The 16,142-nt window shown below is 32.8% G+C and overlaps 1 protein-coding gene across 5 annotated transcripts in view; it reads right to left on the reverse strand.

Moving 5' to 3' along the window:
* LOC110111427 (nuclear pore complex protein NUP214) overlaps positions 1-13,894 on the reverse strand; it is a 33,197-nt gene extending 19,303 nt beyond the window's left edge. For 4 of the 5 annotated variants that reach the window (XM_020843317.2, XM_020843316.2, XM_028699927.1 and 1 more), the window contains exons 1-6: positions 13,504-13,894; positions 13,225-13,427; positions 12,911-13,079; positions 12,064-12,204; positions 8,111-8,235; positions 592-704 (exon numbers count right to left, since the gene is read on the reverse strand). In XM_020843317.2, coding sequence (XP_020698976.1) covers positions 592-704; positions 8,111-8,235; positions 12,064-12,204; positions 12,911-13,079; positions 13,225-13,427; positions 13,504-13,723 — 971 coding nt within the window. In that variant the 5' untranslated portion in view covers positions 13,724-13,894. Of the gene's footprint in view, positions 1-591; positions 705-8,110; positions 8,236-12,063; positions 12,205-12,910; positions 13,080-13,224; positions 13,428-13,503 lie in introns of those variants that run through there. The other variant, XM_028699928.1, reaches the window with a different exon arrangement.
* Positions 13,895-16,142: the final 2,248 nt, after the last annotated feature.

Genomic DNA, 16,142 nt, shown 5'->3' on the forward strand with positions numbered 1-16,142 from the left:
CTCATGCTAGTCAAAAAGAGATGAAAATCAACCCCTTCGATGAGCCTCCCCACCCCACGTGAACGTTTACAAGATCTTTTTGGATGGCGTAGTCCATGATTGCTGGCAATGACCCTATAGTCAAGTTGGATTGACTACCTTAACTGACTAAATTATATATATATATATATATATATATATATAAAGCCTATAGTGATGGATAATATTGTCAAACCTCCAAAAAAAAAACACCCAAAACATAGCATAAGAGAAAAGATAATCAGTAAAAGAAGAAAATAACCTGAGCTAAGGGATGACAAAATTTTATCAAATATCTCAAAAAGTTTTCAAACAAAAACTAGCACGAGAAGAATAAAGCTAAACCTAAGTGCATTAAGTTAGTATAAAGGGATAAGTAGGAGAAACAAGGCTTGCCTTGTTGCGAGTTGCCAATGAAAACTACAAAAATGCTACCCAAATGGATTATTATAAATCCCAATACAAAGGTAGTTCATAAAATTCAAATAAATAGAAAGCTAAAGCAGATGATTTAACCACACACTTAAGAAATAATAGAGAACAAAAGAATAATGAATTTATTAACTGTCATACCAACAATCCAAGTAGTCCGCAAGCAAATATGGCCCCATTCCAGTTGGAAGCATATCAACAGAAAGCCCCTCAAACAAATCAGGAAAAGAGAAGACAACTGGCTTGCAGGAAACCTACAAAGCAAACAAGTAGGCTTCAATAGACAAATAGAATACTCAAAGAAGGCTACTGCTCCGTTGTACAATTCAGAACCATCAAGCATAAAAAAAAACACTATAAAAATGCCTAATAGGCATGATGTGCTAACTTCAACATGCCTATCTAATAACAAAAGGAATAAGAGCCCAAGAATTCAACGCAAGCCAAATAATGGAACCTATGATCAATGGAGGGACTTTCTACATCCAATGACTAAAAATAAAAACAGTATATATTATTTTAAAAAAATACACACAACAACAGCCACCTGCTGAGATGTTGTATATACAAGTTTTCATGGACCGTAAAGCAGCAATTTGCAGAGAAGGGCAACATATAAAGGGATCACTCTAATTACGACAATTCTAATCTCCATAGAAATTACAATGTGTTTTTAAAATTTAGAAATCACAGGTTTCCAAATATATATATAGGAGCCTTTTTTCCTTGTTCAGAAATATTAAAATCTCAGCCGTCCCGTGACTCTTGATCCCACGACCAGGATGAAAATCCGTGGGAGGCTCACCTGAATCATGTCGATCTTTGTTAAATCCCAACAGTCCCTTGTGTTAAAATCTTAGCCATCCCTTGACTCTTGATTCCACAGCCATGATGGGAATCCGTGGGATACTCACCTGAATCACGTCGAGCTCCTTCCATATTTGGGTGGTTGATTTATGAATGATTATATTAAGGCAATTATGCATCATTCTATAATTATTTGTTTCTTTATTAAGATATCATATATCTATACTATCTATATTACTATATAAAAGTGACTTGGGATTCCACTCATAGCAAATCCGGACCGTTCATTTATAAATTTTAAATTAATCTACAACGTTCATTTATGACTCTATAAATTCTTTTATTTTTCACTTTTTTTTAACATTTATTCTTTCATTTATTTACTGTGTTCTTTTTCTCTTCAGGCGTTTCTTAATTTATCCGTTTTCTTGACTAATATTGCCTCTTGGTAAACCTAAGCCCTCCGTCGAAATTATTTCCTTAACTAATGTTTATCCATTTCATTTAATTATAATCTGGTTGTCGCTTCTTCCTTCACTCTGCCAAAGTTGAAGAGGCTCATGAATTGAGCCATCGGTTGCTACTCTGTTTCCTCTGCCGAAGTCAAAGAGTCACCTGAAGTTGAACGATAAATTTCTTCTCTATATCGGTGTTTCCTCCGCTAAAGTGGAAGAGATTCATGAAGTTGAACCGTCAGTTGCTTCTCCATTTCCTCTATTGAAGCTGAAGACTCTCCTGAAGTTGAGCCTTTAGCTTCTTTTTCGTTTCCTCTGCCATAGTGGAAGAGTCTGTGAAGTTGAACCATCAGTAATTACATCTTTCGTCATTCTCTTAAGAACAATTATCATCCTCCATTATATATAGATCCTATTTGCTGGCAAAACAATGCCTCCTAGCTCTTTGCCTCTTCACCAACATGAAATACCATTGGTGGCCTCAAAGCTCTATGTCAGAAGCCTCGCCGCCAACTTCTTGGTAATCATAAATTGCAGTTTCTTTCTTCTATGGTTTCGACGACAAAGATATGTGACTCTAAGAAGCGCAGCCAAAAAATTGAAATAAATACACCCTTGTTAATTATAAGGGAATGAATGCTCTCAAAGATTGGTTTCAACGGAAAAGATTTAAAAACAAGTGGCAGGCTCTGCATTTTTTATTATCTGAAATTGGTTTCAATGGCAAAAATTCAAGTGGTAGCTTATGTATATTTTTTTTTATTTAGATAATTTTAGTTATATTTATTTAATTCAATATTTTCTAAATTTTTTGATGCAATAGAGATACTAGATTATACACGATCACATCAAGTTAATTAGTTTCATTTTTGTTGTATGATTTTATTGGTGTAAAAGGATTGATAACAAGCAAAAAGATTTCATTTTTTTAATAAAAATAAATATTTGAGAAGTTAACCATCATATATTTTTGTTATATATCTGAATGTTATAATTTGTTTTTGTTATATTTTTCTAAATGCTTGAATTTCAATTTTTAATATGCAGATTATATGTGGTCTAGCTCCTTGTGAGGCTAATTATATGCTTTATGAAGACAGATAATCATAAGTGGCCATCATAAGTGATGTTTGCAAGTTGAATAAAACTGTTTGAATACAACAGTAAATTTAAACTTGTAATTCAAATATGCTTATCAATTATAATAAAGATCATGTTATTCAGGAACAATGTCATAAAAAGTTGTAATTTTTTGTTGAGAGGATCAATCTCATCATTTGAATTTGTAAATTTTATGTGTTTTAATATTTTGTGATTTTCATTTACTAAATCAAACTTCATCAATCTATATATTATTTTTTTACATAAATGATAAATTATAAAATATATATTATAAAATATTTACAGTTTTTTTAATATTATGATGCATTTCTTTTAATATAAATTATAAAATACTATCAATTAAAACTTGGAACTAAGATTTTATAAAAAAAGTATGGAATATTATTTTCTTTTAGAATGATATTTTTTAAATAAATTTTAAACATAAGCTTTAATATTGAACATAAAGTTTATAAAGTTTTTTCTCAATAGTTACAAGAATTTAAATGGATATTTGACTAATATATGCATTTAAATTAGTTTTTTTATATTATGATTCATTTCTTTTAACATAAGTTATTTTCAATCTCTTTATTATTGTTTAAATCTTCAGAAAATAATATCGCTTCGAATCTCCACCCCAATTGGCTGAAAGTTAAATACAAGCCGCTTCAAATCTCTACCACATTTGACTGTAAGTTAAAGTCAAATAATTTTAAACAGCATTTTCATTTTTTTTATTTTGCTTATTTATTTATTATAAGAGAGTTTTTGTTTGGCTGGTTAAAAAATGAAAGCAATGTAAAGGAAATACTTTGGAATTGTTTGGATATGTGTAAAGTAAATTCAGGTTAATGATTTTTTTTATTTTCATGATTATTTTAAAATGATTTCTTATAAAATTATTGTTATTTAAAATGTCTACTTGAAAACTTCTTGATATATAACAATTTATTTTGATAGATTCTAAGTAGCTTGTAACTTTATTTATGATCATAGATGTGCATAAAAATATCAATATATGCTCTTGATTGTTGTACTAATAATTTATTTATTAACTATATTGCATTTGCAAAGGACCTATTAGGGATGAGTTTTTCTTTTGGTAAAATAATACTTATTTGATGTGTTTTTTAACTATTTTGAACTTTTTATTTATTTTAAAATAAATAAATTATTTTAAAAAAATACTCAAAATAATTTTAAAATATTTTGAGTGATTTTAAAAATTACTATAATAATTGAATGTCATTGGCCCATACTACAACCATCAACACCATTGATTTTTTACCCCGTAAGTGACCATCATTTTATCTTGCAAATAAATTATTACTAAATAAAATTCTATAGATTGCATGAATAAATAGGTCTATATTAAGATATCATATATAGATCTATAAATAGGGATAGTTTTGTCTAATAAAAAGAAGCTTTTTCTCTCCAATTCTATAAATTTAACATGGTATCAGAGCTAGATTCCCACCATAGACCTTCATTTGTCAGAATTATGAGGAACACAAGTTCCCACTACTGGCCTTAATTGCCGAAATCCTAGGAATATTGGTCCTTCCACTAGCCTTCATTGCAGAAATTTTGAGGAATACAAGTTCCCACTACTAGCCTTCATTGCCATAATTCTGAGAAATACTGGTTGTCCTTCTACTGCCCTTCATTGTCGGAATTATGAGGAATATAGGTTCTCACAACCGGCCTCATTGTCGGAAATCTGAGGAATATTGTTCCTTCCATCCGGTTTCATTGCCGGAATTCTGAGGAATATAAATTCCCACCACCATCCTTCATTGTTGGAATTCTAAAGAGAACAGGTTCCCACCATCGATCTTCATTGCCAAAATTCTGAGGATATAAGTTCCCACCACCAGCCTTCATTGCTGGAATTCTGAGGAATACATATTCCCACCACCAGCTTTCATTGCCAGAATTCTGAGGAATACTGATCCTTCCACCTACTTTTATTATCGGAATTCTAAAAAATATTGGTCCTTCTGCTTCTTTTGTGCATCGAAGACCGAGGAGAAATCGAGCGAGATGGCTCCTCTTGCGTGTGATGTCCAGAGTCGAGTGAGACCTCATCATGCATGTGTCTAGAAAGAGCTGAGAGTTCCATCTCATGTGGGGGCAGGGACAAACAAGAGTGCAAGACCTGCACTCTCTCCTACGATCAGACCAGAGGGATCAAAGGCCTTGCGTACACTTGTACTAGCTGATTGAACAGGAGTCTATTCAGGTGGAATCGGACGACCTGGGAAGGAGGAGATTTGCATGTCGAGTGCTGGGGCGCTTGAGAAGTGTGTTTCTAATTTTGTTCTTGAATCTTGTCGCAACCCTAAAAATAATTATTAATTTTTAATTGTCATGCCTTTATTGCTGGTCTTCCCTTGAGAACCGAGAGGGAGACGAACCCGAAGGATAATTAATCCACTTTCCCTGATGTCCCACCATCGGCCTTTCTTACTGTGGGAGGCTCACCTGGATCACACCGATCTCCATCTATATTTGGGTGGTTGATTTATGAAGAATTATATTAAGACAACTATGCATGATTTTGTAGTTATTTGTTTCTTTATTAAGACATCTTGTATAAATCAATAAATACGGATAATTTTGTATAATAAAATTAAGCATTTTCCCTCTCCAATTTTCTGAATTCTTCATATATGGGTGGCTGATTTAGGAAGGATTATATTAAGGCAATTATGCATGATTTTGTAATTATTTGTTTCTTTATTAAGATATCCTATATAGATCCATAAATAGGGATAGTTTTGTCTTTTATCTAATAAAAAGAAGCTTTTTCCCTCTCCAATTCTCTAAATTTAACAAGAAATAAGACTAAGGGTATGGCAGCCTTTTTGCCTTTTTCAGAAAGAAGAAAACTAAGGGTCCTTAATGTCAACTAAATACCAAATCAAAGTTTTCATTTCTTCCAAAAAACATATATTAATCGGGGGTTTTAAGGACATTTCATTTGAAGAGTGTAATAAACAGAATCATAAAGTGTATAACATATCGATCCAAAATTTTAATTTCAATTTGAAGAAGATGCATAAAGATAGGGCTTCAAATTCTTTGAGATATCGAAGCATTTCAAATTTAAAAAAAAAAAAGAGAATGGACAGGAAAAGCATTTCATAAATCTAGTTATCAGCAAAGGAATCACAATTACAATTCATATAATGAATTGCTGGAAAGCTTAATGCAACAGTCTTCTAAAAATCAAATTGATATTAAAGGATCAATTTGATTTTAATCAAGAAAGATTTATAATAGAGGCTACTTTTTTTTCAAAAGTAACTATGGAAAATAACAAATCAATAAATGAACCTTCAGATGAAGTTTATTGATCTTGAAAAGATATATGATCAAGACCATCGTGCCATTAAATCTCTCTTAAGAGAAACAATGCTAACAATCCACACGGATGAGCATCTTCATATGAGTATCATAAGAATTGCTTTGTCAGCCATTAAGGAAAAACATGCATATTTGTGAAACGCCCACTAATTTTCCTCCAACCAATCTACTCGATAATTCCACCTTCAGTAGTCCGACACATAACTTTACCCAACTAGGTGCCTACCCCAGTTGGCCACCAACCACTCCTAAAAAGTTTAGCATTCCTCCTCGTTTTACTCCTTTCTTTTATTGCTGCCAACTTATGGATACATGGGATCCCTGTGCCCAATTCATTAATCTATAGAATATTATGATTATCTTATAGCTTTTTTATTCTCTGATTTTGTATATTCTTATTAGAAGCTCTCCAAGAATTATATAAATTCTACAAAAATGAGTGAATGAAATACTAAATCACTCGAATTCTTGTCAGCATCAAATCCATGTTGAAGTTATAAAAGATACATAAGAAATAATAATAACTGATATTAAAAGTAGAAATGCAATGTCCAAAGAATTTCAAACAATGGTATTATATCAAATATCATAATTAAGTTTTTATATTATTATAATGGTTAGAACACTTAACAAAACATAATGAAAGTGATGATATAGCGTTATTTGGTTAGTTATTTTTATTAAATTGGTAAACGAAGTCTTAAAAGTTATGAAACTTGGTATTTATAACGCAAATATTGAATATATTGCGATTTTAGGGAATGTAAAATTCCTGACTATTGTCAATATTGCTAGAAGATTAAGTCATAACTATATTTGATAAGCTTAAGTATTTTAATTATATGTGATAAGCTTAAGTATTTTGGATAAAAAAGATAGGAATATAAACTACTACATAATCACTTTTAGTTAAAGCAAGTTGAATCAAAATAAGTGCCTCAAAAGAACAAATAATAAGATAATATTAATGAAACTCAAAAGAAACCTTTTATAAAATTGCAATTAAGGCTTAGTTTGGGACAGCTTTTTTACTTCTTTCTAAAACAACTTTCTAATATAAAAATTTTTAATTCAAGAAATTTTTGTACAATAAAGCTACTTTAGAAAGCAGTAAAAAAGCTGTCCCAAATGAAACCTAAGTTGATTATACCAAATGAATTAGAGTTGTGTAACAAAGAAGTTGTTGATAAGAGATACCCAAGTTGAGCATTGGAAAAATGAGAACGGCAAGATATGATGCTAAGATGGTTGTGCAGGACAGCTAGGAAAGGTGAATTATGAAATAACTACATTTGAGGAATAATGGGAGAGGCAACTATGAGTCTATGAGAAATAATATATTGAAAATTTGCTTAAGAAATTTGAGTATTTACAATGTAGAATAAAATGTACATCAATAGAGTGGGCAATTAGATATACAAAATGTAGAAAGATTTGCAAGGAAAAGAGTCAAAACAAAAGGCAACATGATTAGAAGCTGTGTAAAAAGGTTCATGAAAATAATATAACACATAAAAGGAATAAGTTGCAGGATTCACTTAGCAAGCAGCATATGGTTGGGACAATGTTAATGATGATGAGCAGGCCAAAGTGTTATATATATAGAGAACAACGGGGGTTTTTAACTGGAAAAATTCAAAAGATTTTCTTTCCTAATTCAATCTGATATAGCCATATGACATGAGTGTTAAGTGTTTTCAAACCCTAAACAGCATTAGGACTGTACATGAAATTTAAAGTCACGCTCCAAGGGTTTGAATACCAACATGAGTACCACTAATCAGTTACAGAAGCAAACAGCAAGCTCGCTAGTTTCAAGGGCACAAAGATACTTTAGAATTACGATACACGTCATTTAATGGTACCAAGTTGCAAGATAATGATGTATGTAACAGCTACAAACTAGTGTCAAAAAAGCTAACCTCTGTAAATTGGTGTTCCCCGCTTACAATTACTTGAACTAGATATCCTTCCTCATCACCATCTTCCATCAATTGTGTACACCCAATGACAATACTATCATGGCGAACCCACCTGATTGAATCCACTAGAAAATACATCCAGTGGGAAAATAAATGATTGGAAACAAAATATCTATTTTGAAGAATGGTTAAGTTCTTTTTGATTAAAATACAAGCCAAAACAGATTAAAAAGAGGCCAAAGCTTCCAAAAGCATTTAGAATAATGCACAAAAAGTGGAGGAATGTCTGACTTTATTCCTAGAGACTAAAGAGACTTAAAGTAATACGAGAAAGATTCCATCAGCTTTACGGTTGACTAATACAAGTGATAATAAGCATTTGGCCGGAGCAAGCATCATTTCATTTAAATATTAATCAGCAGTCTTGGGAAAATCCCCCAAAATTTGACCTTTCTAGTCTAAAGTTGGTTTGATATAAGCTTGACAAGAGGGAAGAAGCAATCATAATTATCATGTAACATTTAGTGCCATGCGCGTATGGTTCAACAAAAAAAAAAATCTCTTAAATTATCTAAGTTGAGCTAGGGTAAATCAATGGCTTATTTGACTATAGATAATCCTAGTATTTAATTACTTGGTAAAATCAGCAGCCCCTTTTTAATCATTTGTAGGAAAAAGATCACTGATGATTATTCACACTCTCCTTCAAAATAACAAATGTGTTCTTTGACATCTAAAGATGTGTGCATCCATCAATCAAGTATATTTGTTCGCATTAAGGACTTCTTGGATCCTACGACTTGGAAGACCTTAAAGGTAGACTTCGGGATTACAACCTGCCCAAGTAACAAACAAACAAAGTTCAAGACAACTATAGTATCAGTACAGCTTTATGAACTCGTGTTCCTCTTTTCCTTTGTTTATGCTGTAATGTCAGGATATTTATCCATTTGTTATGAGATATATTCACAGGGAATAAGAACAAAATCAATTGTCTCATATGAACAAATTTGATATGTTTTCATTGAATATATATAGTAAAAGTTCGTATATTATGCAGTAAAGTGACATGCACTTATATATATGAATACATGATTTTGTCTAGAATAAAAGAAAACCAAAATAAGTCGTGGGCATTTACAGCTTCAAAAAATTATTTCATTGCTTCCTCAAGCAAACAACTTGAAAGTTTCCACATGAATATGCAGTTATTTTAATCAACTTCATGCAACCATTTCCAGCATGCTTAATAGTTAATTTCCGGGGAAACATGAAAATGATAAGCCATTGTAATTCAGGATTAAGCCATGAATGTTCATGTCAATATCCAAATAAATATTTTTACCATGCAGTTTCAACAAATTCAAAAGTTTTACAACAAAATGACCAGAAAAACTAAATTTCAAAGGCAGCAACGAATGTTGTGAAACTATCTTGATGACAAAAAATATCCCATGCCAATTCAAGATTAAGAAATTCAATCATTTTTCCTGAAAAATAAGCATCAAACTTAGCAAATTAAAAGTCAACAATTCAAAGATGCATATCTTCCAAATAATTCAACCTAAGTACACTATCAAGACTATGAGCATAACCAATTATCATGCTGATTGTATAATGGTGAAAGCTTTATACCCCCCACACCCCACCCCACCCCCTTGACCAAGACAAAAAGTAAATAATTCACTGTACACAAAGATTAAGAACTTTTGATAAAATCTATGAATAAAAGTGCTCGGCATCTGAATGCAATATGGATCCTCAACGGCCATGGTACTAGGCGGTAGCGTAGGTGAAATGAGATGCTAAAAGAGGCATAAATACAACCATTCTTAAAGTGGTAATCATCAGACTAAAGTAGGATGGAAAAAACTATGAACCTCTAAACTCCTTTCATATTCCAATTTCAAATTCCTAGTAAATGGATTACCTTAAATAAGCCTAGTAAATTGTTTAAATTTGTAATATGTAGAGCCAAAGGATAATCTAATCTCGTCTACTATATGTTTCACCTTTATTATAAGTCCTATTCTATTTTTCATTAAACTCTAGCACTTCCTCTATCAATGATTATACGCCTTCTCCATCCTCAAGATTTACTACTTCAAAACTGTAAGCTCTTGTACCTACAATTTGTTCAACTTATTTTCAAGCACATTCTTATTTCTCTTACTTATAAAGTTTTTTAAGCATTATAATTTGTCATATGATGATCATGAAAAAAATATTTATCTTATTTCCCCAAAACTTTTAAAGCTTTTTAAGCATTATATTCATTTTCTCTTGAAGTATTATCATGCATCACTTCAATGAATGCAAGATGGGCCCTCGTAGCCTAGAGCCTTAAAGCAAGGTATCCGTCTCATCACGCATTAGTAATGATGCAACCTAGGAAATGTGTAACACGTTATGGCCACACCTTGCCTTACCCAAGAACCTAAGCAAGAATTAAGATTGCCTCTAAAATCAATGGATTAAAAAAATGTTATATAGCACTATTTTTCATATGTAGCAATATAAATAAATTTTTCAATGGAATGAATATTTTGAATTTTACATCTCATAAAATTTGTTTGCAAAATTAAATTGACAAGGAACTAGAGAATATAGGACTTATCGCATGCATTATTGAAAATAAGTTAGCATAAAAATACAAATTGTTGGCCCTCACTCATTGGCTTAAGCTTTTGGGTTGAATACGGGTTTAACCATTGATATATCTGACCTAACTTGAACCCCCCCTTTAGTTTACACCACTTAAAAAGTGATATTAGAAGCAATGGTTTGACTAGGTACAAATGGTTTATGTGGTTGATGGCTATCATATATTTTGGTCGTACTTTCACCATGGTTGGGCCAAGTTCAATAGTCTATGACTCCCACAATGGGTCCACATCATTGAATAGGCTCTTAGAGCATGATACTAGATGAAGCTTTCATCTGAGGGTCCTCTTACGTGATGGAGAGATTTTTTAAGGCGTGCAAGTATTGAATTTAATAGATATTTAAAAATAGAAGGAAAAAAGGATGAATATGATCCATGGGCTTTTTGTAGGTCATTTTAGTCAAAAACTATTGAATACGCCTAAATATGTACCTTAACTCTTCAAAATTAATCCAAATTAGTCCCATCATTATAATTATAATGTAAAAGGAGGGGCAAGTACAAGGTATAGTTGTCTTTAACATTTTTTAATAGCTTCTTTTTTTTTTCTTATCATAATCCCTAATTTCATTTCTTAATCAAGCTCCGCTGCCAAACAAAAAGGTTCATAGGAGAAGGAAGATAGGAGATTGTAAATGAACTATGCTGGAAGATGGGAGATTGTAGATGAGCTATGCAGGAAGAAAGAATACTAGAGATCATGATGATCGTTAGATGGAGAATGAAAATCATAATGAGTGGTGCATTGAGAACAAGATTCTTGAGGAAAAGAATTGTGAAGAAGACATGATTATAATGATAGATTTTTGTTCGGGAAAAAATAACATTCTCACATCTTCCTCCATCTACATCGCTAAAGGAATAATGTCTGTCTTCATCACCCTCCATAGGAATCGTACGCGGGCGAGATAAACTTTTCAATTAATTTGGATCAATTTCAAAAAATTAAGGAACTAGTTGGGCACCATCAAAAGTCTAGGACTAAAAGTTCATAAATTATTTTGGGTTTTTGTTTTTATTGTTAAAAATATGTTGGCGTTGGAATAGCAATTAGTTGGTCATTGCCCATAAGCTTAAGCTTTTGTGATGAATATAACTTTAATCACTAATTTATTTGACCCAACTCTACTCTACTTTGGTTCGAACTCCCTAATATAAATAAAAGTAAATTGGTAACTATAGAAAAATAAAACAACTTGAACTAGAAGCCATACTTTCAATTATTTGTCAACAGTCTAAAAATAAAATAAATGAAAATGCATGTAAAAAAAAAATCTACAAAATCTACCTTTTATTTCTGATCCAGAATCAACAGCCCATGACTGAAACAAAAGTGGAATGCCAAGTATTTCCTCAAAATTGGATGATAAGATGCTAACAGTATCCTTCCTTGCAATAGCAACAAATTTGCCATCCACGCTCCAGTCAGCTACAAGTTTAAAATGTTAAGAATAACAAAACAGCTTAAAATTATCTGGTTCTAGAGAGAAACATAATGATCGCATCTCTTGAAATAATAATAAATAAATAAATCTCGTGCATAGATGGATGCAAGCAAGGCAAACATGAAAAGTCAACCGAAAAACAGATAATATCCATGCTTAATAAGCAAATAGACTAGCTAACAAATACAGAAAAAAATAAAACCACGGGAATAACCAAATTTTTTCAGGTTATGTGCCTTCTTAAGCATGGGTGCATAAAAGAAAGGATAACACTTATAGTCAAATGGAAAAAGTTTCACTCACGTTCTACATACAGACAAACCAGGAGGCAAATTTTACAAAAATTAGAATAAAAAAATAGCCAAGTATTTCCCAAATTCTGTATGGTTACCATTCTTAAAGGTGTAATAAGTAATAAGTACAAAAGAAGTACATAAACTAGTTCGGTAACTATAATATGCACGCTCTAAAGGCATTTTTTAACAAGCATTAATAATTGCTCATGCAAAAAAAATGCATCAAAAATAACCTCGATGCACTTCCTGCAATGTGAAAGAGAATTAGAGAAACAACATGAAACATTTTCAACAATTGCTTTAATTAAGATGGGAGGGTTGCATATTAATATAATCAATAAATAAATCATTAATTCATGATATATGACGTCCTGAAAAAGGAATTGGTACAAACCAGCATCAACATTGTCCATCACGTCCTTGAGCTGAAGATCAGAAGATCCATGGCATAGTAAGCCATGACCTGATAGAACAATGAAGGAGTTTTCAGAATTTCTTCGCCATTTCAAATCTTTAACAATTCCATATTTGCTTAGGTGGCATGAAATTGCTGGCTCTTGCACCTCAAAAATGAAACTTTTTTAAATGAGAAATGATTGGTAACTACGATCATAATAAATCAGACGAAATTAGAGAAAAAAAAGATTAGCTAGTGCAGAGGACATGTTAAGGGCTTAACCAAAGTATCAATAGATGAAAGAGTTGTACCTTGTCGAGGAGAGATAGCACAAAGAACAAGTGAATTTCTCCACCAACAGCCGCTGCAATCATTGAATTATCCCCAGAAAGCGCTAAGATGGAAACCCTGCCAATCTGCACATCCAAAACACTCGATCTTTGCACGCATGTGCCCTTCCCCTTAACGCCTTTCGCTAATTCAATTACATCCTTGGTATTCGCAATCAAAAACCCTGGAAATGAGACAGAATGAGTATTACGAAAGAGAAAAACATGAATGAACAGAGAGATGGTAACGGGCCGCCGAACCTTTGGTATGAGCTAGAAATAGAAGACGGTGGCGTTCGGAGACAGCTATAGGCTGAAACGGTGGGTTGGAGAGATCGAAAGCGGAGTCGGAGTGGGCAGGCATTAGTGGGACGGGCTCACCAATCCTGCAGAAAACGAAGTCCATCGTTCCCTGGCGGTCGCCTTCGACCTCTTCTTTTGGTATAAGGAGACGAGTCGACTTCCCCGCCATAGTTGGCATCGAGTGCAAAGCCTGAGAATGGAAATGGAGTGAGAGAGAGAGAGAGAGGCTTCAGTTTGCGAGCTCAGATCGGGAACACGAGCGCTAATCCATTACAGGTAATCGGAAAGAGGAGGTTGTAAAAGGAGTTGAGCGGGAATGGGTTCCAATGCCCTAGAAGCAAGATCTTATTAGTTTGTCAGTAGTTGATGACACTTAGGCTTCGTTTGATTCAGTTTATGGTTACATAAAAAGGAGTTTTAGAAAAGGAGGTTGAGAAAAAGCCGTTCAATAAAATGGAGTTTCAATAATGAGATATGTTTGAGTAATATTTTTAAAAGTGATTATCTATACTTGAAAGCAAATTTAAATTATTTGTTTAAGAGTTCTGCTTTTGAGATTTTATTATAAAAAGACATAATTGCCCCAGAAATTTATGTACACGTTATATATATATATAGAGATGCGGTTAGATCTATAATTTTGGGATTTACGGAGAGCTGAATGTGATTATTTTGAAAAAGTTCACATATTATTGAAATTTTTATGTGAGCCATGCGCAAGTCGGTAAGTGTGATATTAATTAACAAGCTTAATTATAATTAAGTACCTAATTTTCTCATAAATTTGAATTAATGCGTTAATTAATGTGCCAAAAAATCACTTGTATCGTCTCTAATTGTTCTAATTGTTCGTCAATAATACTAATGTATTTTAATATTCATTAATGTAATGTCGGACATATTCATCATACACAATTTAGAATAGTATTACATTTGCATTCCACAGTGTTTCTTTTTAAATCTACGGAGGGGCCTACACATTGCATAAAAAAATTACAGGCTCTTAAAGAACCAAAAGCTCCCTAAAATATAGCATCTGAAGTAAAACCTACGAGCTAATGGTCATGTCTAGTACAAACAATTAAAACAAATGAATAAATGTCTAATAAAGTTGAGAGAAACTGGAAACGGCAATACAACAGAAAAGCCAGGCACCGACTAGCAGTCCCCCAAATCCGCAAGCTCCATATAATTGCAACCAATGGCAATCTGCACATAACATGAAAAAACAACAACAAAAGAAAAATCAAGTCCCCGCAAACCACTAGCCAACAACACAAAACCAACCCACAACAGAGCAACTCAACAACAAAATCAACACTACAAAGCACCAAGCCCACCAAAACAAAACAACAAGCACAATTTTGAAATCCCAACCAGAACAATCAACCAAGATAGAGGACAACCGTTGTCTATTTTTTAGATTTACGCTTTCTCCTTTTACCAACGCTAGAAAAATCGTCTTGCACAACACGACTAACATTCAGATCATACAAATCTTCTTGTTGATACACCTCCATGTCACTAGTCTCACAAGGAGAAGACGAAGAACCCTCAAGCTAGTCAGTTTGTTCCACAATAATTTCCCCCGAACTAATGCCCAAATTGGGCATTCAAAACATTATAAGAAAGTAAATCAATTGGCACATCAACAAGAAGCTCATTCACATCCTCCCCCAATGAGGAGTCCGAACCATTCAAATCAGCGAAATTCATGGAAGGATCAATAGAAGGATCCAAGCTGCTAGAAACCGCAATCACCGCGGCTGTATTAACATTACAAAATTCTCTATTACCCGCATTCATCAACTCATTACCAAACATAGAAACCGCACCCACAGGATTACCATCAATAATTGCATCTCTAGGAGATTTAACCAAGTCATTACCACCATCATCCTCCCCGCCACATAAAGCAATATCCACTAACTGAACATTCTCAACAACAGCAGGAACTAACGAATCATTTCCAAATGAAGGGAAATCAATGCCAGTGTTAACAACATCTTCAATAGGATATTTCTCACCCATATAAATTAGTATGACATTTCATGTGATAACACCATCATCAAAAGGACCATTCTCACTTGAATGATCGAGAGCAGCATTTTCAACATTTTTATCATCCAAAACCACTTCCAAACCATCAACCACAATAGGAGTAGGATTATTAGCTAATTGAGGATTCAAAATATGACATTCAACTCTAGAATGGCTCAAAACCTTACATTGAGCACAATAAGAAGGAAACTCTTCCATCTCAATATATGACAAGAAAGATTTGGCGTCGAAATCGAAATATTCAAGTTATTGTGCATTCATTTTGGTAGGTGTCTCTTTACTAAGTAGGGGATAAACATATATTTCCTTGTTTGGGGTTTAGCCCTAGCTACTCATTGTATGTGATTAATGTGTATGCTAAAATGTGATAATCCATTCACATCTTGCATGTTACCATATTAACATGATCTGATAGTTAGCGTTGTAATTTTGATTGTTGCATAGTTTTCTAAATAGTTTACATTCTTTATCTTGTTTTCTATGAATAACTATTGTCCATGAAAATCATAAATTTTGTAATACATAAAACTATGCTT

The sequence above is a fragment of the Dendrobium catenatum genome, unplaced genomic scaffold (genome assembly GCF_001605985.2).
Source record: "Dendrobium catenatum unplaced genomic scaffold, ASM160598v2 fragScaff_scaffold_1414, whole genome shotgun sequence".
NCBI classification, from domain to species: Eukaryota; Viridiplantae; Streptophyta; class Magnoliopsida; order Asparagales; family Orchidaceae; genus Dendrobium; species Dendrobium catenatum.